At 45.2% G+C, this 26,713-nt stretch overlaps 1 protein-coding gene across 3 annotated transcripts; it reads right to left on the reverse strand.

The window, feature by feature from the left end:
• Positions 1 to 518: 518 nt before the first annotated feature.
• On the reverse strand, positions 519 to 24,611 carry LOC110000316 (acetyl-coenzyme A synthetase, cytoplasmic-like). 3 transcript variants are annotated; one of them, XM_065961029.1, is made up of 19 exons: positions 23,885 to 24,611; positions 21,473 to 21,668; positions 15,317 to 15,408; positions 15,121 to 15,224; positions 14,797 to 14,869; positions 12,158 to 12,233; positions 11,576 to 11,687; positions 11,288 to 11,332; positions 9,727 to 9,864; positions 9,029 to 9,199; positions 8,605 to 8,738; positions 6,855 to 6,987; positions 6,027 to 6,083; positions 5,714 to 5,794; positions 3,727 to 3,835; positions 3,558 to 3,626; positions 3,294 to 3,470; positions 2,999 to 3,073; positions 519 to 2,841 (listed from the first exon to the last, which is right to left on the reverse strand). In XM_065961029.1, exons 1-19 carry the CDS (start codon positions 24,009 to 24,011, stop codon positions 2,714 to 2,716), a joined length of 2,097 nt encoding a protein of 698 aa, XP_065817101.1. In that variant the 5' UTR covers positions 24,012 to 24,611; the 3' UTR covers positions 519 to 2,713. The 3 variants fall into 3 exon arrangements, with proteins under 3 accessions (XP_065817101.1, XP_065817100.1, XP_065817102.1); XM_065961028.1 differs by having other exon boundaries at positions 11,288 to 11,335; XM_065961030.1 differs by lacking the exon at positions 11,288 to 11,332.
• Positions 24,612 to 26,713: the final 2,102 nt, after the last annotated feature.

Below are 26,713 nucleotides of genomic sequence, written 5' to 3' on the forward strand. Positions count from 1 at the left end.
ACAATCATTTTAACTGAAACACTTCTAATGATTTTAATTTAATTCATCTATCCATCTATTCCAACAGCAACCACCGATGTTGAAAAATTAAGTCATTGCTGAAGTGTAAAATTCTGCAGTTCTTCGAGTGACCATTTGAGGCTGTCCACAGAAGCACAGGAAGTCACATACACACAACATTTTTTTTTTTACAGCAGTAATAATCATGTTTACAGCCTGGTTAATAAAGCAGCATAGGTCTGATTAGCTCGTGTGTTGATCGTCTCAAACTGCACAACTACACCGGGCGCCGTTTAACGGTTTGACAAGAGGCTTAAAACCCGCCTCAGCTCCAGCTCTCTAGTCTTGTGATGATTTTGAACATTTTGTAAACATAGTAAGTAGAGTTGTTGTTTTTTCATCTCACCCAGTCAAAAGCCTAATGTGGCCTTCAGGTAACATTTATTCATCAAAGGATTTAATTTATCTGCAAAACGATATTCAAACTCTTCTTAAAGAAAGAAAGACGTGACAGAGGATGAGGCAGTAGTCATGTATTGTTTTACTCTGTTTACATACAGGTCGACACAAACAGGGAAATTAAAACAAAGATTAAACTAAAACAAAAAAACAGAAACAAATCTCATACACGACAAACACGCTTTAAATCAAATAAACAGCTGCAACTTATTTTAATCAACATTGCATACAGTTATTAGCTTGATACACCCCGGCTGTCCCTTAGGTTGGCACATTGAGACACAAACAGCAACAGCAAATAATAAAAAAATAAAGATTAAATAATGAAAAGCTGATGTGAGCGGTCCTGCTTTGAGTCGGTGTCGCTCTGAAGGAATCAAACATTCTCACGATCAAGTCAAAGTCGCTCATAGCTCAGCTGATTCTGACTGGAAACATTTACTCTTTGATTATGGATGGAAGACGTCTGGTGAGTTTTCTCACGGTCGACAAATCCCTTAAAGAAATACAGCAACAGTGATGGCTGAATAGTTTTTGTACGTCATTTTCCTCCGTCCAATAGAGCGCCATTTTAGACGAAAAACAATTAAAAACACATCAGGGTGAAAGCACACACATCATACATTGTAGTTTATGTTCCCTACAATATCCTGCTGCCACAAATAATCACAGGAATACCAAATTTAAAAAAAAGGGTAGTCAAAGGTTTGGGTAATTTAACTACACTTCGAGCAGAAACGTGCTCAAACTAGGATCAATATTGGAGATGCTTTTGAAAAATGGAGAGAGGTTAGAACACAGAAAGGTTTACAGACCCATGCAGAGCTGGATAAACACTGAAGCTTCAGAGTGAAAACATAAAGAGGCGTTGTTTTCTCGAGTATGAGATTATCATCAGTGTACATAACAGTACTATGGCATGGAGCGAGGGAGGAGACGACTTGTTGTCTTAACTTCAGGCCAGCTAATGGTCACATGTCACATCAGCTTTATTCCAGTGAAGACTCTCGTCCTCTTGTCCTGCACTGACACAGGACTCACTGTGGCAGGAAGTACTGAAGACGGTTTTTATTGTCCTCAGAGGGATTTTCAGACATTTTCAAAACATGTTTTACAAATTAGAAGATTTTTAATGACTCAAAGGTACAAAAAGATTTGAATTTGCTGTTGAAGATGAAAGAAAAGGGAGAGTGTGTCGACTCAAAGTGCTCGTTATCATTAATGTGAGAAACACACTTATTCTTCTGACCCCCAATTTCCACATAATCTGTGCACGCCGCCGTCAGTCTGTCGGACGGCGAGCGCCCTGCCCCACTGGATCTGTTTCTGGAACGTGAGCGCAGCATTGATCAGCTGGACACACATCACAGGAGAAGTAGTGCAAACAACATGTTGCTCTGTCTTTCTGAAGATGATTTGTTTGTTCGCTGCCTGTTTTGATGTCAAAATAAAGTGATGAAAAATACGATCAGGAGTCTGTATGTTGTGTTTTACTGTGAAATTGAGCAGACGCTCTGTGCATTTCCTTGTCTGACTTCCTGTCTGGGTTGTCATATTCTGTCCAGTTTGACGCACGCTTGCAGCGAGCTCCGTTTAAAATAGACACTCAGAATGTTTGAAATGGAGCAGAGTGTAGTGGCGCCGCTGGCCCGCTCTGGAGACGGACCGCTCATTGACTAAAGTGGCAGCGAACGGAGGCGTAGTGCTGGCGCTGAGAGACCGCGGCGAGCACAGATTATGTGGTCAGTTTGTCGTCTTCAAAGGCGAGTCATTTCTGTTTGGATCTGAAATCATCTTTTTGTGTCTACAAGTCATTTAACCACCTGATGAGTAAAACTGGATGTTTAAAAATATCTGAATGTCCTCGTACATGACAGACGACGCTGGAATAAACTGAAATGAAGTGTTACCCTGTTCTGACCCCTGAAGGATTCTCTCTCTCTCAGCTTCTAGAAAACATTCACACCAACAGGATGATAAACTCATTCATACACTTTGTTGTTGTTTAAAATCTGTTGTCTCAGTGAAGACGCAGACGTGTCTCCACCTGCTGCTCTCCTCTGACAGCGGGCTCTCTGCTGCACATCAGGAGCTAAAGATTGTTTCATGGACAAGACTAAGTTCATAGATTCCTCCTCCTCCTCCTCCTCCTCCTCCTCCTCCTCCTCCTCCTCCTCCTCCTCCTCACCCTCCTCCTCCTCACCCTCCCTGGCTGGGTTTTGGCGCCTCACTGCGAGGACGTGAGAGGAGGCGGTCAGACGGCGGTGCAGCATCTGTTCTGGAAGAGCTGCTCGATCACCGAGGAGTCGGCCAGAGTGGAGGTGTCGCCCAGGTCTCGCTCGTCACAGGCGATTTTACGGAGCAACCGTCGCATGATCTTACCTGCAGAGAGGCAAGGGTCAGATGTAACAGCGGTGTTTGTATATATGGAACATGGGAGGGCATCACAGATCACAAAACATCGCCCCAAACAGACAGTGGACATGTGTCTGTGACTTTAACATCATCAAGTGTAAGGCCGGCATTAAGCAACTTTTACCAGATCGGGTCTTGGGGAGTCCCGGAGCTTCCTGGATGTAGTCTGGCGTTGCAATGGCGCCGATCTTCTCCCGTACTGAGAACACAGAAGACAAATCACATCAGAATCTGACCTCCATTAGGGGTCACTGAAACACTTTGCATTGATAGATGTGACGCAGAAAATAGATCTTTAGAGCACGAGCTGTTCAGAAAACTATGATCGTTTGTTTGTTTACATGCAGCAGGATCTGATCGAGGGTCGGATGTGTGAAGAAAAGCTCTCAGGTGACGATGGAGGAAGATGTTTCTCTCACCTTGTTTCTTGAGTTCTGCCTCCAGCGTGCGGTTGTACTTCACTCCGTCTGTGAGCGTCACAAAGCAGTACAGGCTCTCTCCTTTCACGGCATGAGGTCGTCCCACCACGGCGGCTTCGGCCACGGCCCAGTGCTCCCCCAGAGCCGACTCCACCTCCGCCGTGCTCAACAGGTGACCTGCAGGGGGAAACGGGCGGGAGATAACCAATCAGAGCTGAATCACAGGAGGAGGAACTCTTCATTTAAATCAGCTCTACGTCTCACCTGAAACATTCAACATGTCATCTATCCTCCCTGTTATCCAATAGTAGCCGTCCTTGTCTCTACGGCAACCTGCAAAGAAGATATTAAAAACAAAAACAAAGTTTAAAGGTGAATAAAAGAATCATTTCTCTCCCAGAGGTCAGCAGCGTTTCATCTAACTGTGTCTCACCGTCTCCTGTCACGTAGTATCCCGGGAACTTCTTGAAGTAGACGGTTTCAAACCTCTGATGGTTTCCGTACACCGTCCTCATCACGCCGGGCCACGGCTGCTTGAACACCTGAGGGGGGCGGGGCGAGGAGGAAGAAGAAGAAAAAAAACAAAAGGAGAACGGCAAATTAAGATTAATCGTAATGAGGAAGAAAAAAAGGTTGAGGAAGAGGAGGAGGAGAGGAGGAAGAGGAGGAGAGGAGGAGGAAGAGGAGGAGGAGGAGGAAGAGGAGGAAGAGGAGGAGAGGAGGAGGAAGAGGAGGAAGAGGAGGAGAGGAGGAAGAGGAGGAGGAGAGGAGGAAGAGGAGGAAGAGGAGGAGAGGAGGAAGAGGGGGAGGAAGAGGAGGAAGAGGAGGAGGAGAGGAGGAAGAGGAGGAGGACGAAGAGGAGGAGGGAGAGGAGGAAGAGGAGGAAGAGGAGGATGAAGAGGAGGAGGGAGAGGAGGAGAGGAGGAGGAGGAGAGGAGGAGGAAGAGGAGGAGGAGAGGAAGAGGAGGAGGAGGAGGAGGAGGGAGAGGAGGAGAGGAGGAGGAGGAGAGGAGGAGGAAGAGGAGGAGGAGAGGAAGAGGAGGAGGAGGAGGAGGAGGGAGAGGAGGAAGAGGAGGAAGAGGGGGAGAGGAGGAAGAGGGGGAGAGGAGGAGGAGGAGAGGAGGAGGAAGAGGAGGAGAGGAGGAGGAGGAGAGGAGGAGGAAGAGGAGGAGAGGAGGAGGAGGAGGAGGAGAGGAGGAGGAGGAGAGGAGGAGGAAGAGGAGGAGGAGAGGAAGAGGAGGAGAGGAGGAAGAGGACGAGGAAGAGGACAAGAGGAGGAGGAGGAAGAGGAGGAGGAGAGGAAAAGGAGGAGAGGAGGAAGAGGAGGAGGAAGAGGACGAGGACGAGGAAGAGGACGAGAGGAGGAGGAGGAAGAGGAGGAGAGGAAGAGGAGGAGAGGAGGAAGAGGAGGAGGAAGAGGACGAGAGGACGAGAGGAGGAGGAAGAGGAGGAGAGGAGGAAGAGGAGGAAGAGGAGGAGAGGAGGAAGAGGAGGAGAGGAAGAGGAGGAGAGTAGGAAGAGGAGGAAGAGGAGGAGAGGAGAGGAGGAAGAGGAGGAGGAAGAGGAGGGAGAGGAGGAAGAGGGGGAGAGGAGGAGGAGGGAGAGGAGGAAGAGGAGGAGAGGAGGAGGAGGAGAGGAGGAGGAAGAGGAGGAGAGGAGGAGGAGGAGGAGAGGAGGAGGAGGAGAGGAGGAGGAAGAGGAGGAGGAGAGGAAGAGGAGGAGAGGAGGAAGAGGACGAGGAAGAGGACGAGAGGAGGAGGAGGAGGAAGAGGAGGAGGAGAGGAGGAAGAGGAGGAGGAAGAGGACGAGAGGACGAGGAAGAGGACGAGAGGAGGAGGAGGAAGAGGAGGAGAGGAAGAGGAGGAGAGGAGGAAGAGGAGGAGGAAGAGGACGAGAGGAGGAGGAAGAGGAGGAGAGGAGGAGGAGGAGAGGAGGAGGAAGAGGAGGAGAGGAGGAGGAGGAGAGGAGGAGGAGGAGAGGAGGAGGAAGAGGAGGAGGAGAGGAAGAGGAGAGGAAGAGGAGGAAGAGGACGAGGAAGAGGACGAGAGGAGGAGGAGGAAGAGGAGGAGGAGAGGAAGAGGAGGAGAGGAGGAAGAGGAGGAGGAAGAGGACGAGAGGACGAGGAGGAAGAGGAGGAGAGGAGGAAGAGGACGAGGAAGAGGACGAGAGGAGGAGGAGGAAGAGGAGGAGGAGAGGAAGAGGAGGAGAGGAGGAAGAGGAGGAGGAAGAGGACGAGAGGAGGAGGAGGAAGAGGAGGAGAGGAGGAAGAGGACGAGAGGACGAGAGGACGAGGAGGAGAGGAGGAGGAAGAGGAGGAGAGGAGGAGGAAGAGGAGGAGAGGAGGAGGAGAGGAGGAGGACAAGTAAGAACAGAAGGGTGAGATCAAGAAGCAGAATTAGATGAAGTAGAAGAAGACTAACCAGGTATCCTTCGCTCGGCCCCTCCAGCTCCTCTCCCGACTCATTCAAGATGGCGGGTATCACTCCAAAGAACGGGAACGTCTGGAAAAGAACACAAGGACGATCGTCTCCACTTTCTGAAACTTGTTTCAATAACTCTTAGAAAACTGTCTTATCTCTGACTGCTTTTAAAAAACATTTCCCAGCTTTTTTAATTTTGTGTTACAATCTTTGTTTTGAATGTTTGAGCTCCAAAACTTCACCCGTGTTATCACTTTAAATTAAAATGTAGAAGTCCTAAAATAAATGTGGAGGGGGTTCTTTATTCACTCACAGCAGATCCTGGTTTCATGGGCGTGGCTGCAGGTAGAGGAGTCAACACGTGTCCTCCCTGAAAGGACACAAAAAACATCCAGTTAGAAAAACATTTCAACTCCACCAGGTGTAGGTACACTCTCCGTCCAGCAGGGGGCAGCACAGCCCAGTTTCCTGTTAGGCGCTGGTGACAGCATAGGGTCAAGTGAAAAGTCAAATAACTTACTTTAATGTTGAGATAACAGTCTAAAGAAGTTATAAATGACATGTTTTAATGTTTGGTGCACTTACTTAAAAAATGACAGACTTTGATATACATACAGTTTGAATTTTTGTTTCAATTTCCGCCTAAACTACATGTGTGTTTAAGTGTGAAAAATTCAAATTCATTTAAAATGCTATTGATAAAAACTTTTGTTGTAACTAATAACTATCTGTGAACATCCTGTCCAGATGTGGTGAAGTTCTGGTTCTGATTCCCAGAGATACATGTGATAAGGTTAGAGCTGTCCCTTTTGGAGAAGCCCTAATTTGACCTATTTTCGTTTTTCGGTAACATGCAGAAAACATCCAAAAAAAGTTATTTTGCAGTAAAATATTTTTATACAACAATCCGTTTCATAAACTAGACGTGTTCAAGTTATGAAAACATATGGTCGTGATTTGTTCTACCTCGGGTAGGGGTCTCTCAAAAACTAAAGCCTTTTTTGGGGGTTTGTTCCTCTACGATGTAGCTTCCTCATGCTGGGCGACATGCCATGTGCGCTCACAGTAAAGTGACAGTAAAGTAAACTGTCAGTGTGCCATGTGTGATTGATTTATCGTCCGTCTGTCAACGATCACTCACGGTTTCCGTCTGCCAGAAAGTGTCGACGATCGGACACCTCTTCTCTCCCACCACCGAGTAATACCACTGCCAGGCCTCGGGGTTGATCGGCTCTCCCACCGTCCCCAAAACCTTCAGAGACTCTCTTTTGTACCTGCAGAGAGAGCGAGACGAGCGTTCAGGACTTCTGTCTGTGTTTTATTTTGTAACATTAAACAACATTAAAGGTGCACTGTGTAGATTTGGTGATGAAATTTGAAAGTTGGAGAAGTGAAACAATTCTATGCTATATTTTCTGAACTCAATACATAAACTGTCTTCAGAGGAAAATTGGGTCCCTGGAACTCTGTTTGGAGTTAGAAAAGCTACCAGGACAGTTACGGTGTCACTGCTGCCGGCCCCCCAGCCTAACACATCACGTATCATTTTATCTTCAGTTACAGGAACCAGATTTTCCTCTGAGGACAGTTTGCGTATAAAGTTAGAGTCAAGCTGAGGATTGATTTTAAAATACTTCTGACTGTGTTTAAGGCATTAAATGGACTTGCCCCCGCCTACCTCTCAGAACTCCTGTCCCCATATCAGCCGATGAGAGATCTTAGGTCATCAGCACAAAACCTTCTGTCAGTGTCTAGATCCAGGACAAGGTGCAATGGGGATCGGGTTTTTTTCTATTGCAGGATCAAAACTGTGGAACTCCCAGACATCCGTCTCTCTCACACTATTGGTGTTTTTAAAACTCACCTAAGACATATTTATACTCCATTGCCTTCAATGTTCAGTAACCCATCAAGCACAAAAACCCAGAGCTCTGTTAGTCCTGTGTTACACTGGAATCAACTGTCACTTGTTCTTTTCTTTTTTTTTTTTTTAATTGTTCTTGTCTGTTACTTTCTAATGCTTTGTTTCTGCAATGTTCAGCACTTTGGATCGACTATGTTTAAAGTGCTATATAAATAAAGTTGAGTTGAGAGTTATTGACATATTCCACAGAAGCTGTACACTTCTCCAACTTTCACATCTCTATACCAAAACTACATAGAGCACCTTTAACAGAAATAAAGTCTTGACATATATTAAACATATGACATGAAATACAAACAACAGAAGTGTCACAGATACTTTGAGCCTGTTGGTTGGATGAGGATTACATTTTTCTACACATCATTTGTTGTGTATGATGCTTATGTCCCTGTTTTGTTAACCCTTTGATTTGCATTGTAACCACACGGTTGAGCTTTATTCCGCCACCATATTGCTGTATTTAAAACCCATCTTTGGCTGTTTATCCTCATTCACCTCATTGAATAGTGTATGTAACACAGATTATGTCCAATGGGTGGCGCTGCTGTACATAAATATCATTATCTGAAAACTGTGGAAAATACCGGGAGTGACTCGGCGCTGCACAGCTCCTCAGAAATCTCACAGAACAACAGCAAAGGTCCGGGTAAAAAAAATATTTTTTCACATCATCAGTAGACCCTCTAACAATCATATTTGAGTTGAAGGATGTTATGTTAACCATTTTCTCCAGCCTTTGGAGAACTGATCTTCCTTCATTTTCAACTTGTAGGTTTTACTTCCCATCACGAGGATATCGTCTGATTGACAGCCACTGTCTGTGTTTCAAAACCTGAATTATCATGAACTCGTCAGCCACATCTCCTGATCGAGTCGTTCACGGCATGAGCTGATGCGTTCTATTTCTGTGGTTAATCTGGTGACATCACTGAACCATAAACAGAATCGTCACCGGACGTCGACTCACTTCCGCACCGGCTCGCTGCCGTACTTCATCAGCAGCCTGATGGCGGTCGGAGCCGTGTAGAACTTGGTCACGCTGTATTTGTCCACTATCTCCCACATGCGGCTCACGTCTGGGTAAGTAGGCAGGCCCTCGAACTGAAACACAAACAAACAAACAAACAAACAGACAGACAGTCAATACAGAACACTGAAGAGCGGAGAAAGAGAGATTTTAACGCCATGTCAGGCTTCAATCTTTTTTTTGTTTTGATGTCAGAAGGAAAATTTACGAGGCTGAAAATGAGGAAAACTGTCACCAAAATATGAATTTTATTCATCAAGTGATCAACCTGCCCCAAAAAAACTGACATTACTTGTCTTAGAAAACATTATTTATCCCGCAGGCCAAATTCAGAAACAGGATGTAGATTGATTCGGGCACTCACCAGGACGCTGGTGGCGCCGTTAGCCAGCGGTCCGTACGTGATGTACGAGTGTCCGGTGATCCAGCCGATGTCCGCCGTGCACCAGTAGACGTCGTCAGGCTGGTGGTCGAACACCAGTTTGAAGGTGGAGGCGGTGTAGAGCATGTAGCCGCTGACTGTGTGGAGGACGCCCTGCAGGAAGACAAAAGACGAGAAGGTCAACAGGTAGATATGTTAACTTCCTGTTCACTAAACGGGAACTTGTGGCGTTGCAGCAGCAGGTGTGGGAGCAGAACATATCGCACAGGAGAAAATAAATGTACTGTGACAGTCAGCTGTTTAAACGCACAGTATGTAAACTCTGCCACCAGGGGGATCTCAATTCAAACTATAACAGAAGATGACCTTGATGATGGCGGGGAATCATGGGAGTGATGCTCTCTGCTCGTGTTTTTTCTACCAGGGATCATTTTAATCCGGGTTTCTCAAATAAAAACTTTATTGCATCAACCTGATCCAGAAACAAACTTTTCAGGATCACAAAATCTGCATTTCCTGGGCTTTAAACACAGTGTATACTTCTGTCCACAAGGGGGCGCCAAAGCCCCAAACAAAGTCAAATACTTGTTTGTGATTTCTGCAAAGACTCAGCAGGGCTTCTACTCCTTTCTCCAACATGTTAGCATGCACTACAGGACTCTTTCTTTTTTAGACTCTACCTTTGGTTTGCCAGTGGAGCCGCTGGTGTAGAGGATGAAGAGCGGGTCTTCAGACTCGCACCACTCAGGTTCGCACTCGTCTGAAGCTCCTCTGACCAGATCGTGCCAACACAAGTCCACCTCGGGGTTCCACGGCACCTGTGATGAAAAAAAACACAAGAACGAGACACAAGACGTGCAGACGAACTGCGTGAGCATCGACTGTAGGGAGGAGGGGGCAGGGGGAGACCACTCTCCAATGTTTAGAATTTAAGCTGCAGTACCTATTTTTCAACACTAGGTGTCAGAGTTACATATTGTATGACTGCATGTCCACTTTAATGCCCGGACACACCAAGGAGATCGTCGGACATTTTACAGCAAGAGAAAATAAAGGAACACTAAACACAGAACGCTGGATTAAAACGGGAAATGTATGTGGGGTAACACACAGGTCAACATCTAACGAGGGGCTCGACTGAAGAGGAGAGACATCAGAGGTGTGCAAGAGGTGTTTTTACTGAAGATTCACAAAGAGGGAAAAGTGTTAAACCAAATTCCACACTTTACATTTTATTCCAGAGAATTCAGACGGTTCGACAAACGTTTGAGGACACAAGAGGAGACTTCCCCGTCTTTGTTCTGTGGTCGATGATGGCCTTAAACTTACTCATTAAAATACTTTCTTTAAAATTAAAGAAGCAGTATGTCCTCCTTCTAACTTTAGATTCTGCTCCTGAATGCTCTGGATTTGTTTGGACCAGAGAAGGTAGGCGCTTTTAAGACACCCCCCACACGGCCGTTTTGGACGCCCCTCAGTTTGCCAGATATGAGAGCAGTTATCAGGTCAACAGGTGTTGCAGCGATGGAAGCGGTCAAGAGAAGTGGTTCAGATAGAAGTGATTGTACCCGACCTAAAAAGCCTCTGCATGTTTCTAATAAGCTCCACGAGCAGAAACGTGCTCAAACTAGGATCAATATTGGAGATGCTTTTGAAAAATGGAGAGAGGTTAGAACACAGAAAGGTTTACAGACCCATGCAGAGCTGGATAAACACTGAAGCTTCAGAGTCCACCACATGGTGACCTGAGTGAGCATCCACTCTAGAGGGGGGGGGAGACAGCTCTCTACAACGTTTAGAATCTGAACTGCAGTACCTTTTTCAACCACTAGAGGTCAGAGTTACATACTGCTTCTTTTTATCTGAAAGCTGAAAACGTTCTAAAACAAGTTTAAATGTTGTTTTATTCCTCTAAATGTTTAATAATGTCCGACAGCAGATATCAGGGAGAAGTCTTTCTTTCATGTCCACAAACGTAAATCTGAACCGTCACAGATCACAGGAATAACAAACTGCTGTTGCCGGGTAAAAACAAAAAACCTGCAATTTAATCTTCTCATAATTGAGGAGTTTTTCAACAGATAACATTTAGCTAATAAATCCAATTAAGTTACTCTGAAACGTCTCGCTTTGTTTGTTGTTTTTACTCCTCGGCAGTCTTGTGAAATTTAAAACCACTTTGAAAAAACAAAGTAAAAGGTGTTATGAGGGTTAAGTGGAGGGAGGAGGGAATGAAAATACCTGCGGAACAGGACGTGTTTTCTTTACTCTGCCTGACTGTTTCTCCTGCTGGACGAAGTGGAGGAGGAGGAGGGAGGAGGAGGAGGAGGAAGGAGGAGGAGCAGGAGGAAGAATTAATGCAGGACAATGATTATTTCAAAAAACTTAAAGAAACCAAAAAAAGGATCCCCGAGAGAAACTGAAGCCGACACACAGAGAGACGTTTTGTTGGAGTTTTTAAGGATGTAAAATAAAAAAAACATGGAGACACAACACGGACAGTTTGAGTTGAACCCGTTCATGTTTCACCTGCAGGTCAGGACAGGTGCGTTTGGCCGGAGGAGACTGAGAGCCCAGAGGAGACTCTTCAACGTCTTTACACAGATGTTTCAACATTATGCATCTCTTTATTGGGAAACCCCTGCAGAGAGAGAGAGGGGGGGGGGGGAGAGAGCGAGAGTGAGAAGAGACAGAGAGAGTGTGTGATGGAGAGAGAGACAGAGAGACACAGAGAGAGAGAGAGAGAGAGAGAGAGAGAGAGAGAGAGAGAGAGAGGATGGTGGGGAAGAAGTGTCATTGTTCCAAAAGTTGGACTCTTTCCATCTGAGAGCGCTGTGACAGAAAACAGCTGATGATTCTCCCGACCTTTTTCCCGCCGGTCAGTCTCCGTTATTCTCGAGTATTTTTATGTGTTTGTACTTTGATATAAATAAAAGTTACAGTCAGTTAAGGCATAATGCTGTAAAGGCCGAGTTCACAAAAAACTTTTATAACAGCAATTAAGGATCTTATAAACAATGTGTGCAAGACTGCAATTTATCTGAAGCTGTGTGTGTGTGCGTGTGTGTGTGTGTGTGTGTGCGAGTGAGTGTGTGTGTGTGCACAGCTTACTTGTCTCTGCATTTCTGCATCGCTTCATCAGCTAAAAGCTTCAGGTTGATCAGCTTATCTCCCCGATAGAAACCATCTGAACAAATGACAAGGGGGAGAGAGAGAGAGAGACAGAGAGGAGAGAGAGAGAGGGAGAGAGAGGAGAGAGAGGAGAGAGAGAGGGGGAGAGAGAGAGGGGGGGAGAGAGAGGAGAGAGAGAGGGAGAGAGAGGACAGAGAGACAGAGGGGGAGAGAGAGAGAAAGAGAGGGGGAGAGAGAGGGAGGGAGAGAGAGAGAGAGAGAGAGAGAGAGAGACAGAGGCCAATCAGAAACCTGTTAATTGAAGCTGACAAAAGGCTTTCCTGAAAATATAACGAGCAGTGTTTCTGTGTCATTTTCTGGATGCAGCATGTTTTTCACATTTGCATTACAGAAAGATTTAAGTCATGCAAAAATAAATATATTTGATCTATTTTAGAGGGTTTAGAAAACGGGTAACTGTCGCAAATAACTTTGAACACATCATGGAATCAAAAAAATGGTCGGATCATCTGCACGGTAACGACCCCGCCTCATTCAGAGCCGCAGAAAAAAAAAACCTGTTTATAGGATCAGAGAAGTCTACGAGTCCCCCGTGTGTCAGCATGAAAGAAACTAGAGATAAAGACTCTATGGTGTGTGTGTGTGTGTGTGTGTGTGTGTGTGTGTGGATTAACAGCTTTATATCTGCAGACTCTAATCTAATAACACTTTGTCGTCTCAGCCTGCAGCTCATTCAGCCTCTAGGTTCTTCCATCAGGGTTTTTCCTGCACTCGTCTAAGTCTGACGGGTGTTCATGGAGAACAGTTTTCTTGTTTTTTGGGGGGCAATAAAGTGCTGGCTATACGATCGGTAGCACTTGTATGATGCGTTTGTGTGCTGAGAAAAAAAAACACTGCACGTTAGTCCTGTCGCTATGACAACAGTCTGCTGAATGACCGACGCTGCTTGGTTACTTTTGACTGGCTGCTTCAAACTCTAGACGTCCGTCCTCCTACTTTGTCTGGATGATGAGCTCGATAAAGACAACGACGACCTTGCTATCACGGTCCGATCACACACGCCTCATGTACAAACAAGTCTTTGACTTTGTGTGGGGATTTGGCGCCCCCTTGAGGCCAGAAGTATACACTGTTTAAAGTCTTTGTGATTTTTCACACTTAAATATAATATAAATCAAGTATCTCCTCTGAAAATAACTCTGTGAGTCATGACTGTCTACAATGGGTGTAACACCCGAGTCCCACTGTCTGTGATGTTTTCAGAGTTTTCAGAGTCCTATCTTCACTTTGTTTACATCGCCAGGACGGCCGGCTGACTCCTCCCCTCGTGTATAAAAGTTGTTTAATTGAGGGACTAGAGAAAAGAAGAATAACATACTGTACTCACTGCTTAACTGTGTTTCTAGATCATGCTCATTTCAGGTAAATTTACATGCAGTGTGAAGATACCAGCATAATAAAGATCACTAGCATTAGCATGCTAACACAACAATGCAGCGCGAGTTGTTTTGGTTTCATGCTGGAGCTCAAGGGCGACATCTGCTGGATCAAAACATCACGTATAAAGCCTTTAAAGCACAGGTAATACAGATTTGGTGATGCTGAAAAGTCTGTTTCTGGATCAGTTTGATGTAATAAAATCTTTGTTTGAGAAACCCAGATTAAAATGATCCATAGTAGAGAGAGGATCACTCCCATGATTCCCCACCAGCCTCAAGGTTATCTATTGTGTTTTAAGGATGCAGTCCTCCAAAAGGGCGGCCCGGGTTCAAATCCGACCTGTGGCTACATTCCTGTATGTCACTCCCCACTCACTCTCTTTTTGTTTTCTGACTCTCTCCAGCCTCCTATCTCTACCAAAGAAATGCAAGTTGAAAGACTTTCAACTCAAAGAGCTCAGAGCTGCAGATAAAAGATGGAGGGCTAGGAAACAGGATAATGCACGCTGCACTTCTTTTTCCAGGCTCTGTCCTCGTGCGCAGCAATACAAAAAAAAAAAAAGACTCCGGCAAGAAAAAGAAAAATAAACAAAAAACTCTAGGTCGACACGGGGCCTAAGGACGCACTCACACGAGGCAATCCAGTTTGTTTGACGAGTGTGAGTGCACCCTAAGGCGTTCATGCTGCGTTCCATTTACTGTTATTTTCCATTTTGTCGTTTCACCTTTTGCGACAATCCTTTTTTATTTCACCTTTTGACTCCACCGACATTTGAGGAACTTTTTTCATAATTTAAAAAACAATGCATGTCTCGATGTGCTTCTTTGAGTTCTGGTTGTGTAACGGGGGAAACCAAAAAAACAGCAGCAATCAGAGATGAAAATGTGTGTTTCTTCTTTCTGTCTGAACACGACTGCAGACGAATGAGACGTGCAGTCATGGTTCTCTCTCTTGGCTCTTGAGGTCAGACGTCGGGATCAGACACAGAATTTTAGAATTCAGATTAAAAGCGCTGCATGATTAATTTCTTCACGCCATCAGAGTCAGACATCAGGCTGAATGAGTCATCGGCATGAAGCCTTTTTAAATCTCCAGTACTGAGATTAACAAGAGTCATTTTCTGTGCACAGATTCAAAACAAACCCTGCACTGCTGCGTTCCCTCAGTGTGACACCCACCTGCTGTGATGAGCAGCGAGCACTGCGAGTCCATGATCCTCTCGCACAGAGACTCCGCAGAGAAACCAGCAAACTGCAAAAACATCAGGAAACACACAGTGAACATCAGTCTGTTATTTAACGTCCATCTCAAGTCTAGGACTCGAGCTCTGATTCTCAGGACTTCTGACTCGACTTCTGGACTAAAGACTTATATTGGACACAACAAGTCTTTGGTGACTCAGGCTCGACATGGTCTGGAAGTTTGGTGACTTGACTACAACTCAGGTACAAAGTGAAGAACTGTGCGTCCTCTCAGAATCAAACCGTGTGTTTCAGACTCACCACTATGGAGTGAACCGCTCCGATGCGGACGCAGGCCAACATGGCGACCACCAGGTCCACCACCATGGGCATGTAGATGGACACGCGGTCGCCCTTCTTCACTCCTGCACACACACGAGGAAGGAGACAAAAAACACTTAGTGAAGTTGTGGAGGAGCAATCACAGCTGTGGTATCTTTCACTCGGTGGTTTTTACCCTGACACTTCAGCACGTTTGCAAACTGGCAGACCCTCTGCAGCAGCTCTCTGTACGTCACCGTCAGCTCATCCCCGGGCTCGTTGCCTTCCCTGAAACAAAACAGAAGACAACAACATGATTAATAAACACAAAGCTGAAGTCGCTGATTCAGCACCAAGTGTGTCTTTTCAGGTATAAAACATGTTCAGGCCTGACAGCTGATTAAGGATCAGTGAGCGTTTTTAGATGGTGCTCATTCTGTCAATCTATACGCATGTGAAGCTACAAGCTAACTATAGAGCGCTATCATAAGCATGCTAACACAACAATACAGGACACAGGTGATTGCAGCTCGAGCCGAGGAGAATTTTGGCATTCGTTTGGAGATGTTCCTTTCATGACATCACAAGGGACAGTAACCCCTCGCCCAGGTGGGTGACACTCCCACAGCTAGGGGATGAACTTGTGTTTTCCTTGAGAGAGGAAGGTCCCAGCAGCTGACTGTTGTCTTCATTTCAGCCCGGGTGACCACGCAGGTTAATCCTGTTGGGTCACCTGTGTCACTCACCTGTGTCACTCTGACCACACAACTCTCCACCGTTACAAAACAAACTCCAGCTCCGTTGTGAAACCTGACTTGACTCAACTTTCCTCTTTATCATCCTGAGCGGTTAGAGAAGTGCTCACTCACAAAAGTTTAATTCGAGGTCAAGCGACACACACACACGCACACGCGCACACGCGCACACGCGCACACGCACACACACACACACACACACACACAGAGGAATGGATGAGTTGTGACAGCTCTGCCTCTGCAGATCATTAAATTCCAGGCGTGTTGTTAAGAGAGGCTCGTCTCTCTGCATCACAGTCAGCAAAGAGAGGAGGCTGCAGAGCTGTGCACGGACACTTACTGTGCTACAGATTCTTTCAGGACAGGATTCAGGATATCAAACCTACGTGCATGTACGATTTTGGGATACCATGAAAATACCTCAAAGGCGGAGTCAGTAGAAATGTTTGTAAACACAACATTCAAACTGGGCCCCTCCTCCTCCTGAGCTCACTCTGCAGGACGTAGTCTGTACGTTTACTGCTTGTACCTACACTGAAAGCTAACGCACACTAGCACAAGCTAACCGCCTGTGCTCTACTTCCTGTTGGACAGGAAGTAGAGCAGTCTGTGCTGCGTTCCATCAGAGACACGGTTTTGCTCCTCCATGCCACACTGGACCTTTTTTCATGAGCAGCTGTATCCAGTGGGGTCGATGAGAGTGGATGTTCACTCAGGTCACCATGTGGTGGACTCTGAAGCTTCAGTGTTTATCCAGCTCTGCATGGGTCTGTAAACCTTTCTGTGTTCTAACCTCTCTCCATTTTTCAAAAGCATCTCCAATATTGATCCTAGTTTGAGCACGTTTCTGCTCGTGGAGCTTATTAGAAACATGCAGAGGCTTTTTAGGTCGGGTACAATCACTTCTATCTGAACCACTTCTCTTGACCGCTTCCATCACTGCAAGTGTGGCGGGGTGCGCACCAATCCGACTGAGCAAAACCACGATGTGGAAATTGGCAGTTACTGTTCTATAGAACAATTTGAGGTAATGTTGTAATTCCCACATGGGGAATACAAAGTGATGAAAACATCCTGATTCTCTTGGAGCCTCTAAGGAGCAGCGAGGCAAAGAGTACAGTTAACGTCACATGGCTGAATCACTGTGACACACACACACACACACACACACACACACACACACACACCTCAGAGTGTGTGTGTGCCAGAGTTTCTCAATAGCACACACTGTGTATCTGTGTGTTTTCCAGTAAACTGTGTGTGTGTGTTGTTGGTAGGAAGCGTGCTCACATAGCAGAAAGGTCTCTGTGACCCACTTGGCACGGAAGGCAGATGGGAGTTACATTTGCAGAATCTCTGACACGATGACAACGAAGCTCCAAGGTTTGAATCCGTCTCTAACACAGACTGAACACTGGAGTCGTGTGTGTGTGTGTGTGTGTGTGTGTGTGTGTGTGTGTGTGTGTGTGTGTGTGTGTGCGCGCGCTCACACACAGTTTGATTTACAGTGAGTGTGGAAACGACTTCGAACTGGGTGAAAAACTACAGAAACACGAGGGGGTCATGAGTGAGGCTCCTCTCAGGCCAGAGAGAAGTTTACAATATTTAACCTAAAGTTAAACTGTTCACTCTTCAACTTCTACACATTAAAAGACAAAAAAGTGGCTCGTGTCATTTGTCTGGTAAATAAAATCCCATACTTTGAATTAGAGGGTGAACAAGTTCAATTCTAAACATCATTTCTGTTTCACACTCATATCAGGTCTGTAAGAGCGGGCATTTCCCCGTCTGTAACTTATCAGCTGTGATGATAATGAGGTCATTTCTGCCACTGATTGATGAGGAAACACAGACACACAAAGTTGAACCAACAGAGCTCAACAGTTTGGTTCCTCAAGTTAAAATCATTCTCATCATATTCTCCAAAGGTAGACTGACCACGAGCAAACTCATTTCTACCTCTAACATGTGTCTCTATTTTCCCTTCATGACATCACAAAGGGCAGTAGCCCCTCCCCCAGGTGGGTGACACTCCCACAGCTAGGTGTTTGTTCTGCCCTCTGAGTCTGCCTTCTCACCGTAAATAACAGGACATGGAGCGAGAAAGCCAGAGTACACCCAAGCCCTTCCAGAGAGGGGGCGTGGTCATATACAGCTCATTTACATATTTAAAGGTACAGACACAGAAACAGCCTGTTCTGAGCAGGGCTGAAATAGAGGGGTTTATAGACATGATCAAATACAGGATCAGAGTGGATTTAGAACAAGACACTTCACACACATGTTTTGAGGAGCTCTGAGACTTATTTACACTGAAGAAGAGGAGGAGGATATGAGACCTTTAAGAAGAACTTGGATTATACATAATCTCTGGGCAAAGAACTACACTACCCACAATCCTATAGTGTTAAGGTTATGTTTCTGGAAAGCACCTACCCTCTCTGGTCCAAACAAATCCAGAGCATTCAGGAGCAGAATCTAAAGTTAGAAGGAGGACATACTGGCTGCTGCATTGTTGTCAGAGAAGCCAGCACTTCAACATAGCATGTTTCCTTAATGTCTGAGCATAGAGGAAGATCACAACAATCCACATGTAAACAGAAATGCACTCATTGTTGGCAAACAAAAATATCAACAGCTCCATTCCTGGTCACAACGTGTCATTAAAACAACTATTTATACACATGTTGTTGGTTTATTTGACAAAAAGTTTACTAAAAACTAACACAAGGTCACCACACGCTTGGCCAGCTCGCTTATCTGAGAATGTTGAGAGTGATAACAGCACCTACACAGATTTACCACACACACGCACGCACGCACACACACACACACATCTATTAATACTCGACAGTAAAACACACTGTCAACACTGTGGGGCTAAACTGAGACCAACAAGGAGAAATCTGACACTCTTCTCTTTGAACAAGGACGTCTCTTAAAATAAACAGAGTTAGAAGATGAAACTAAATAAAGACATGAATTATATCACCTCAGAGCGAGAGAGAGAGAGAGAGAGAGAGAAAGAGAAAGAGGGCTGAGATGAGGGCAAAGACTTTCATTCACATGAAGAGACAAAAGATAGCGATAGGAAACATTTCCTGCAGATTTAAGTCATTTCAGCTGTTCAAAAAAAAAAAAACAATCTCTCTGCTTCATTTAATCCCTCAGTTCCACTTGTCCCCGTCCTCTCCCTGGAAAACAATCACTTCAGAATCCCCCATGTAGGCTGCAACAGGGGACACAAAGAGGAGAGAGAGAGAGAGAGAGAGAGAGAGGAGAGGAAGAGAGACAGAGAGAGAGGAGAGGAGGGAGAGAGAGAGAGAGGAGAGGAAGAGAGACAGAGAGAGAGAGAGGAGAGGAGAGGAGAGAGGAGAGGAGAGGGGAGAGAGAGGAGAGACAGAGAGAGAGAGAGAGAAGAGAGGAGAGGAAGAGAGACAGAGAGAGAGGAGAGGAGGGAGAGAGAGAGAGAGGAGAGGAAGAGAGACAGAGAGAGAGAGAGGAGAGGAGAGGAGAGAGGAGAGGGGACAGAAGAGGAGAGGAGAGGGGAGAGAGAGGAGAGGGAGAGAGAGGGAGACAGAGAGAGACAGAGAGAGAGAGGAGAGGAGAGAAGAGGAGAGGAGGGGAGGGGAGAGGAGAGGAGAGGAGAGAGGAGAGGAGAGGAGAGAGAGCGTGTGAGACAGAGAAGAGTCTTTTGTGTTTGTTTGAAACAGAGCAGTGATGTGTAAGAAATGTGAGCTGATACTCGTCCATAAAGGAGTCTGCACAAAACCTCTTACATCACTCAGGCCGCCCTCACACTATCCAAACCCCTAACCCTATCTGAAGAGCCCGAACGAGTCCAGAACTAGGGGGAACAGTCGTGTTTCTGCATGGTACAGAGCAACTGGGTCTAGTGAGTGCGCCCGAGTTAACTTAAAGGAGATCTATTTACGATGTTTTCTGCTGCTCTGAACGAGGCGTTGCGAGAACTTGGCGTCAGGTTTAGAGCAAAATCATGGAGCGGAGCTGTAGGACACGCCCACCTGGAAGCCAACTCAAAATATCACTGCAATTGCAAACAGAGCTGGCCAATCAGAGGAGAGTGGACACGTGGGGAGGCGGGGAGGCGGGGCTTTAAAGAGACAGCAGCTGAAATGAAGCGTTTCAGGAAGAGACTGACATGAGGGATTTTACTGACGCCAGTATCAGATACACGAGGAGGTTTGTTGAGCTACAAATCTCTAAACGTTACTCAACAGGTGTCCCACAGTGACATCATCAATGGCGAGAGCGAGGAGTATAGATCTCCTTTAACCACACGCATTCTACTGATTTTGCACCCTTCATACCGCCGAAAACTTCAGGTTTTATTTGTGTTCTCTATCTGCCTGAGAAAGTGTTTTCTGTTGGGAGTGTTTCACTAAAGCCTCCTCTCTGCTTGTTAGTGAGTGTGTGTGTGTGTGTGTGTGTGTGTGTGTGTGTGTGTGTGTGTGTGTGTGTGTGTGTGTGTGTGTGAGAACACAGTAACAGGACTGAATAGCAGCAGATCGAATGAATGGAGCTGCTGCATCCTCTCTCCTTTGTCTTCTTCTCTCTTTCCCACAAACTTCCACTCCCTACTTCTTCTCTTCTCTCCTGCAGCTTTCTCTCTTCAACACTCGGCTCTTCTTCTTCTTCTTTTCTTTTTAGTTTGTCCAACTTTAAATTGTTAAACTTCATGTTCTGCCTTTAAGGCCTCTTTTATAATCTTTTTTAATTTCTCTCCTCGTAGTTGAAGACGGGGATAGAAAAGAAAAAGAACTAGGAGGAGGAACTTGATTTGGCGCAAGACAAACTTACACAATCACATCCTGTTGGGTTTGAAACTGCAGAATAATGCGACCAAATGAAAGAAGAAGAAATAACCGTACAGAGCTGATAATAAGCCGTTTTCACATCGGCACTCCGGAAAATATCTAGATCATTTCAGGAGGATTGCTCCGGAGATTCTCCTGACCTGGCCGTTCACATATGCTCCTCGCAGTATCATGCTAACAGTATATAAATGTCACTTTCCCTCCTATTGGCTCGAGGTGAATTCTCCTGATAATATCCTGCTGCGTTCTCACATCAGCTCACTCAGAAAAAATGTGTCTGTTCGCGATCACACACGCAGCTCCTCAGACGAAATACCACAAAGTTTTCAGGAGTTTTCTGCATGTGTGAGAGCTGGAGCTGAGGCGGGTTTTAAACCTCCTCTCAAACCGTTACACCGCGCCCACCTGTCAATCAGGTCAGCTACACGCCTTATTGTGAATAACTCTTATCCTTCATCAAATCAAAACTGATGAGTCATCAAAACATTCACCCCCCGTACAGTGTGTGTCCATCCAGACATGAGCTAATCACACCTATTTGGTTTTTTGAACCAGGCTGTAAACATGTTCATCTCTGCTGTAAAAACAGGCTTTTTAGAATGGGTGTGTATGTGACTTTCTGTGCTTCTGCAGCCAGCCTCTAGTGGACACTCCAGGAACTGCAGGATTTTACACTTCATGCATCAGCTTCATTTTTTAACCCCAGAGGTTGCTGCTTGGTAACACCTCTGAAACCAACAGATGAAACGTGACACTAACCAGTGGAAGGCCACTCTGTCGCCCAGTTTCCTCTCGTGGACGTTGCGGTCGAGCACGTTGTAGCAGATGTTGGTGGTGGCGCCGTCCATGCATTTAATGAATATTTCTCCTTTGGTCACGTCGAAGTTGTAGTCGAGGAACGGACCCGTGTGTTTGGTCTTCCAGAAGAAGTCTTTGGCGATGTCTCCCCAGAACTCTGCAGGAGAGGAGGAGCAGAGGGAAACGTTAAATCACATTCAGTGACGTCCAACAGACCGGAGCTGCAGGTATGTCGCTGCTTTTAATGAGACACTTGTCAAAATGACAATAGGTGAAATTATTGCATGTGTCTCGATACAGTCAGAGGGACCGGTCCCGTCAGAACCGGACTGACAGCTGCTGAAACAGCGAGGCACCAACTTTGAATTATTTGTGCATTCTTAAAAAATAGAAAAGGAAAGCCGAACCTTTAACATGTGAAACGATAAATACAAGAAAATCACATAAATGTTAAAAAAGTCATCACTAACTCTGGGTTCCTGCACATTTATGAATCAAGATTTAAATATTTTAACACAGAAGCGTCGGTGCTTTTCAGGTTTCATGTGGAACTGAACATCTGTGATTCTGTCCAACGTTTAAAAGCTTTTTTGGATATCTTTAAAGTCGACTCATAATCCTTGTTTACATTTTCAGTTTCCTTAAAGACTTCTCTGACAACAATGCAGCAGCCAGTATGTCCTGCTTCTAACTTTAGATTCTGCTCCTGAATGCTCTGGATTTGTTTGGACCAGAGAAGGTAGGCGCTTTTAAGACCCCCCACACGGCCGTTTTGGACGCCCCTCAGTTTGTCAGATATGAGAGCAGTTATCAGGTCAACAGGTGTTGCAGTGATGGAAGCGGTCAAGAGAAGTGGTTCAGATAGAAGTGATTGTACCCGACCTAAAAAGCCTCTGCATGTTTCTAATAAGCTCCACGAGCAGAAACGTGCTCAAACTAGGATCAATATTGGAGATGCTTTTGAAAAATGGAGAGAGGTTAGAACACAGAAAGGTTTACAGACCCATGCAGAGCTGGATAAACACTGAAGCTTCAGAGTCCACCACATTACTAGGGGTCAGAGTTACGTACTGCTCCTTTAAGTTTATTTTACTGCCAGAATTGTGGCTCCCAACATTTGTCTCTAACTTCAGCTGGTTAATGATTTCCTCGCTGCAACTGTCCCGCTCATAATCACAGATCTCCTGTAAAGGACTTTTACGAGGCTGTTTATAATTAACTTATTGTTAACCTCAGTGACCTCAAATCAAAACGTCTTCCTTTCTAAACTCTGCAGAGTGTATTCACAGTCTCCTCCTGTGGGCTGAACCCGTTTGATTGTCGCTCCAGTTTCACTCTGAAGTGCTTCATAAAACCTCCGCACTTCACCAGGGCGTGACCCGTTTGATTAACAATAGCTGCTTCCTTATTACCAGGAAACAACAAAATAACCCCTTCAGTGCCGGCTGTCTGCACGTCACATTTACATTTAGAACATCAAATACTACTTTTTTAAACGAGGCTGGATTACGAGGTTTTGTTGACAGACTTATCGATGAATCCTTTCAGGTCTAGCAGGCTGCAGCTAACAAAGGAGCCATTTTTAAAGAGAGCACAAAACTATTTTTCCATGTTGTGATAATGATTTGAAGTGCAGATAAATAACATTTGATAAGTTGGGACTTTATAACCGACTTCGACCTCTTAATCATCAGACAAATCCAAACAAACGCCAACGCACGCAGGAAACTGCTACAAGTTTGACATTTATTCCCCTTTGACATGATGCAGGTAAACTCCTTGATCGTGGATTGGGGGGGGGGGGGGGCAGTAGCTCAGTCTGTAGGGACTTGGGTTGGCAACCAGAGGGTCGCCTTTGAGCAAGGCACTGAACCCTCAACTGCTCTGGCATGCTCCCTGTGTAGCAGCCCCACTCTGATATCTCTCCACTAAGTCATGTCCTGTGTGTGTGTGTGTGTGTGTGTGTGTGTGTAGCATGTCTCTCAATAACAGAGAGTTTAATCAGAGATTTATAGTTAAGTATGTTAATTTCAAATGTAAAAAAAAAAAACATTTAGATGACGTCATGCTGTAACAATAAACAATAAAACAACAATAAATGACTTTTTTATGTTATTTTGTTTTATAACTCATTTTCCAGATTTTAATCAGAGTTTAACTCTTGATCATAATAGTTACGACTGAATTGTCAATTAATTACGATTATTATCATATTCTTTGTTATTATATTAAATGTTTAAAGTTTAAATAGAGTATAAAGTTTTACTGTACTTTATTTCTTCTCTGGTTTCTGTTTCTCTGACTGAATGAAGCTGTTCATAAAGTGTTACAAAGGTGAACAAACATGTACTTTACATCATGCTGAGGCCTTACCATCCGGGTTCTCTATAGATCTCAGGTAGAGCTCTTTATACTTCTCAAAGCTGGAGATGTGAGCCTCTTCCTTCAGGTCTTCAGACCCGTGGAGGACGTTTTCCTTCGGCGCTTTATCCGGAATCATCTTTATTTTATTATTTTATAAGTTTAAGGAGAAAAGAAAGAACACCAGCAGACTGTTTCCGGTAGAGAACAGTCAGAATATCAACCACAGGCTGATTTGTTTCCACAGATACTCAATAAGAGACTCTGCAGGACTCTGCACAGTCTGAGCTGCAGGGCAGGCTAGGTGCTAGCTGGCAGCACACTTCATTCACACTTCCTTGTTTTTGCAGGTTGTGTTTTGTTGCCGTTTCGTTGAAACTTGACGTGCAAAAGTCGAGTTCGGATCCGGATCGTGCAGCTGCGGGTTGAAGTCAAAGTGTGGATCAGTTCTGGTGCAGCTCCGTGGGTTTGTCTCCTGAGGGTGGACAGAAAGAGTCCCGCACGGACGGACGCGGGTGACTGGTTGTCCTGCTAGGCTAACAGGCTAAGCTAGCTCACTCCAAGCAGAAGAGACCGCGGGAGATGCACTTCACGCGAGACTTGAGGCCTTTCCTTCTCAGGTGTACGCAGGTAAAGACTTCCTAAAAGTCGAGTTCAGAGTCTTCTTCCAGTCAGCAGAGTTTGTTTCGTGTCGGACGGACAGCTGCGGCTCTCTGCTCCGAGCGTGTGGCGCTGAACTGTGTTTGGCCCAGACCAGCAGCCAATCAGAGCGCCCCGCCCCCTTCATGTACGTATAGAAAGCTCGGAAATTAACCCACCTCTAGTAGTGAAAGTGACACCTCGTTGCGTTCAAGTGAGTGTTTATCGTTTCACGGAAATGTCGCAACTTAAAGATTTTTTCAGTCTTTAAAAAGTTGGAAAAATAATGACTTAAGTCGTACATTGATTAAAGCCCCCCATTTTTTATGAATCTGTTGATAATGTGTTGGGATTTAGATGTACAAGATACGACGGAGTATCATTAAGGTTACTTTAAAGAAGATTTCAACATTAAAATCGCTAATTTACGTCTTTGTCAAATCAATAACTGATTAATCAAACCGAAGTATCAACATTCATCACACACTACTTGGTTTTTAAGTTTAACTTCAAGAGAAGAATAAAATCGTAAATTAACGACTTTATTCTTGTTATATTACGACCTTAATCTCCAATCTCAGATATTTTTCGGATTCAGTCAGGCCTGTTACTCCATCATCTTCTTCTCATTATTTTATAGTATTTTATAATTACTGTTTCCTTCTTCTTCTTGTTTTTGTTTCTGTTTTTAATACTAGTATTGCTGTTGTCTTTCGAGCTGATTTGCCCTGTTGGAGGGTCGATAAAGATGATCTGATCTTATCTTCTAATTCTTATAAAAGGTCTGTTTTTAAATGTGAGACTTGGGAGTAATTTTTTAAACTTTCAACAGTTTAAATGTTTGTAGTGAGAATTTAAAATCCACCGTCTCTGTTTAGTCTCCTTTAATGTCTGATAATGATTTAAAATATAACTTTTATATTTAGACTCTGGCAGGTTTTGTATTTCTTTATGTCGTCTTTGATTGGTGGTTTTATGAACACAAAGAGCCCGCAGTCATTTATTAAAGAGTCTCTGCTTTAAAATTAATGAATGTTATCATCATAAACAAACTTTTGTTCATAGAAACATTTTTATTTTCACATTTTGATCAATTTATAGCCGTGAACTCTTTGTTGTCAAACGCTGCCCCTGGTGGACAATCGTGTTTATTCACTTTAAATTGAAATGAGAAGACGTCATTTCCATCTCTGGTCTCACAAACACAGCAGGGGGCCTTCCCCACCCGGGGAACCTACGAGACATGAGAGGTCAGGAACTCCCAGGAAGATATGTGGTCAGTAGCAGCATGCAGGAATATGATGTGAATGCAGAGAGAGAGAGAGAGAGAGAGAGAGAGGGGAGAGAGAGAGGAGAGAGAGGAGAGGAGAGAGAGGGAGAGGAGAGAGGAGAGAGAGGGAGAGAGGGAGGAGAGGAGAGAGAGAGGAGGGAGAGAGAGGAGAGGAGAGAGAGAGAGAGGGAGAGAGAGAGAGGGAGGAGAGGGAGAGAGAGAGGAGAGAGAGAGAGAGAGAGGAGAGAGAGAGAGAGGAGAGAGAGAGAGAGAGAGAGGAGATGAGAGAGAGAGACAGAGGAGAGAGAGAGAGAGAGAGAGGAGAGAGAGAGAGAGAGAGAGGAGAGAGAGAGAGACAGAGGAGAGAGAGAGAGAGAGAGAGAGGAGAGAGAGAGAGAGAGAGAGGAAGAGAGAGACAGAGGAGAGAGAGGGAGAGAGAGAGGAGAGGGAGACAGAGAGAGAGAGAGAGAGAGAGAGAGAGAGAGACAGAGAGAGAGAGAGAGAGAGGAGAGAGAGAGAGAGAGAGAGATGGAGCTCAAGGTGTCAGTTCCCCTGAACAAACAGCAGGGGGCGGTGTTGCCCTGCAAGAGAGAAAGAGAAACAGAGGGGACGGTAACAGCTAAGTATGGAAGTTGAAAGTGTTGTTGGGTACTTTGAAGGTCTTCTTCCAGCTCTGTGTGTGGAGGAGGGGGTGACGCTGTGGAGACCCCCGGGGACTTTCTGACGTCATAGCTCTGGACTGTTTGAGGTCAAAGGTCAACCACAGGACAGAAGGATCATGTGTGACTCACAAAGACAGCTTTGTTTCCTCTGTGTCAAACTTCAATCTATGCTCCTCTAATGTACAGTCTTCTTCTCTCCTCCTCCTCCTCCTCCTCCTCCTCCTCCTCCTCTCCTCCTCCTCCTCCTCCTCCTCCTCCTTCTTCTTCTTC

The sequence above is a fragment of the Labrus bergylta genome, chromosome 12, assembly GCF_963930695.1.
Source record: "Labrus bergylta chromosome 12, fLabBer1.1, whole genome shotgun sequence".
In the NCBI taxonomy this organism is placed as follows: domain Eukaryota; kingdom Metazoa; phylum Chordata; class Actinopteri; order Labriformes; family Labridae; genus Labrus; species Labrus bergylta.

Coding starts and splice junctions, on each gene's coding strand:
- LOC110000316 (XM_065961028.1), bottom strand. CDS start 24,011: ATGATTCCGGATAAAGCGCCGAAGGAAAACGTCCTCCACGGGTCTGAA. Junction 11,688..12,157: donor ATGCAGAAATGCAGAGACAA/GTAAGCTGTGCA, acceptor CTCTCTCTGCAG/GGGTTTCCCAATAAAGAGAT. Junction 2,842..2,998: donor ACTCCCCAAGACCCGATCTG/GTAAAAGTTGCT, acceptor GCCTCTCTGCAG/GTAAGATCATGCGACGGTTG.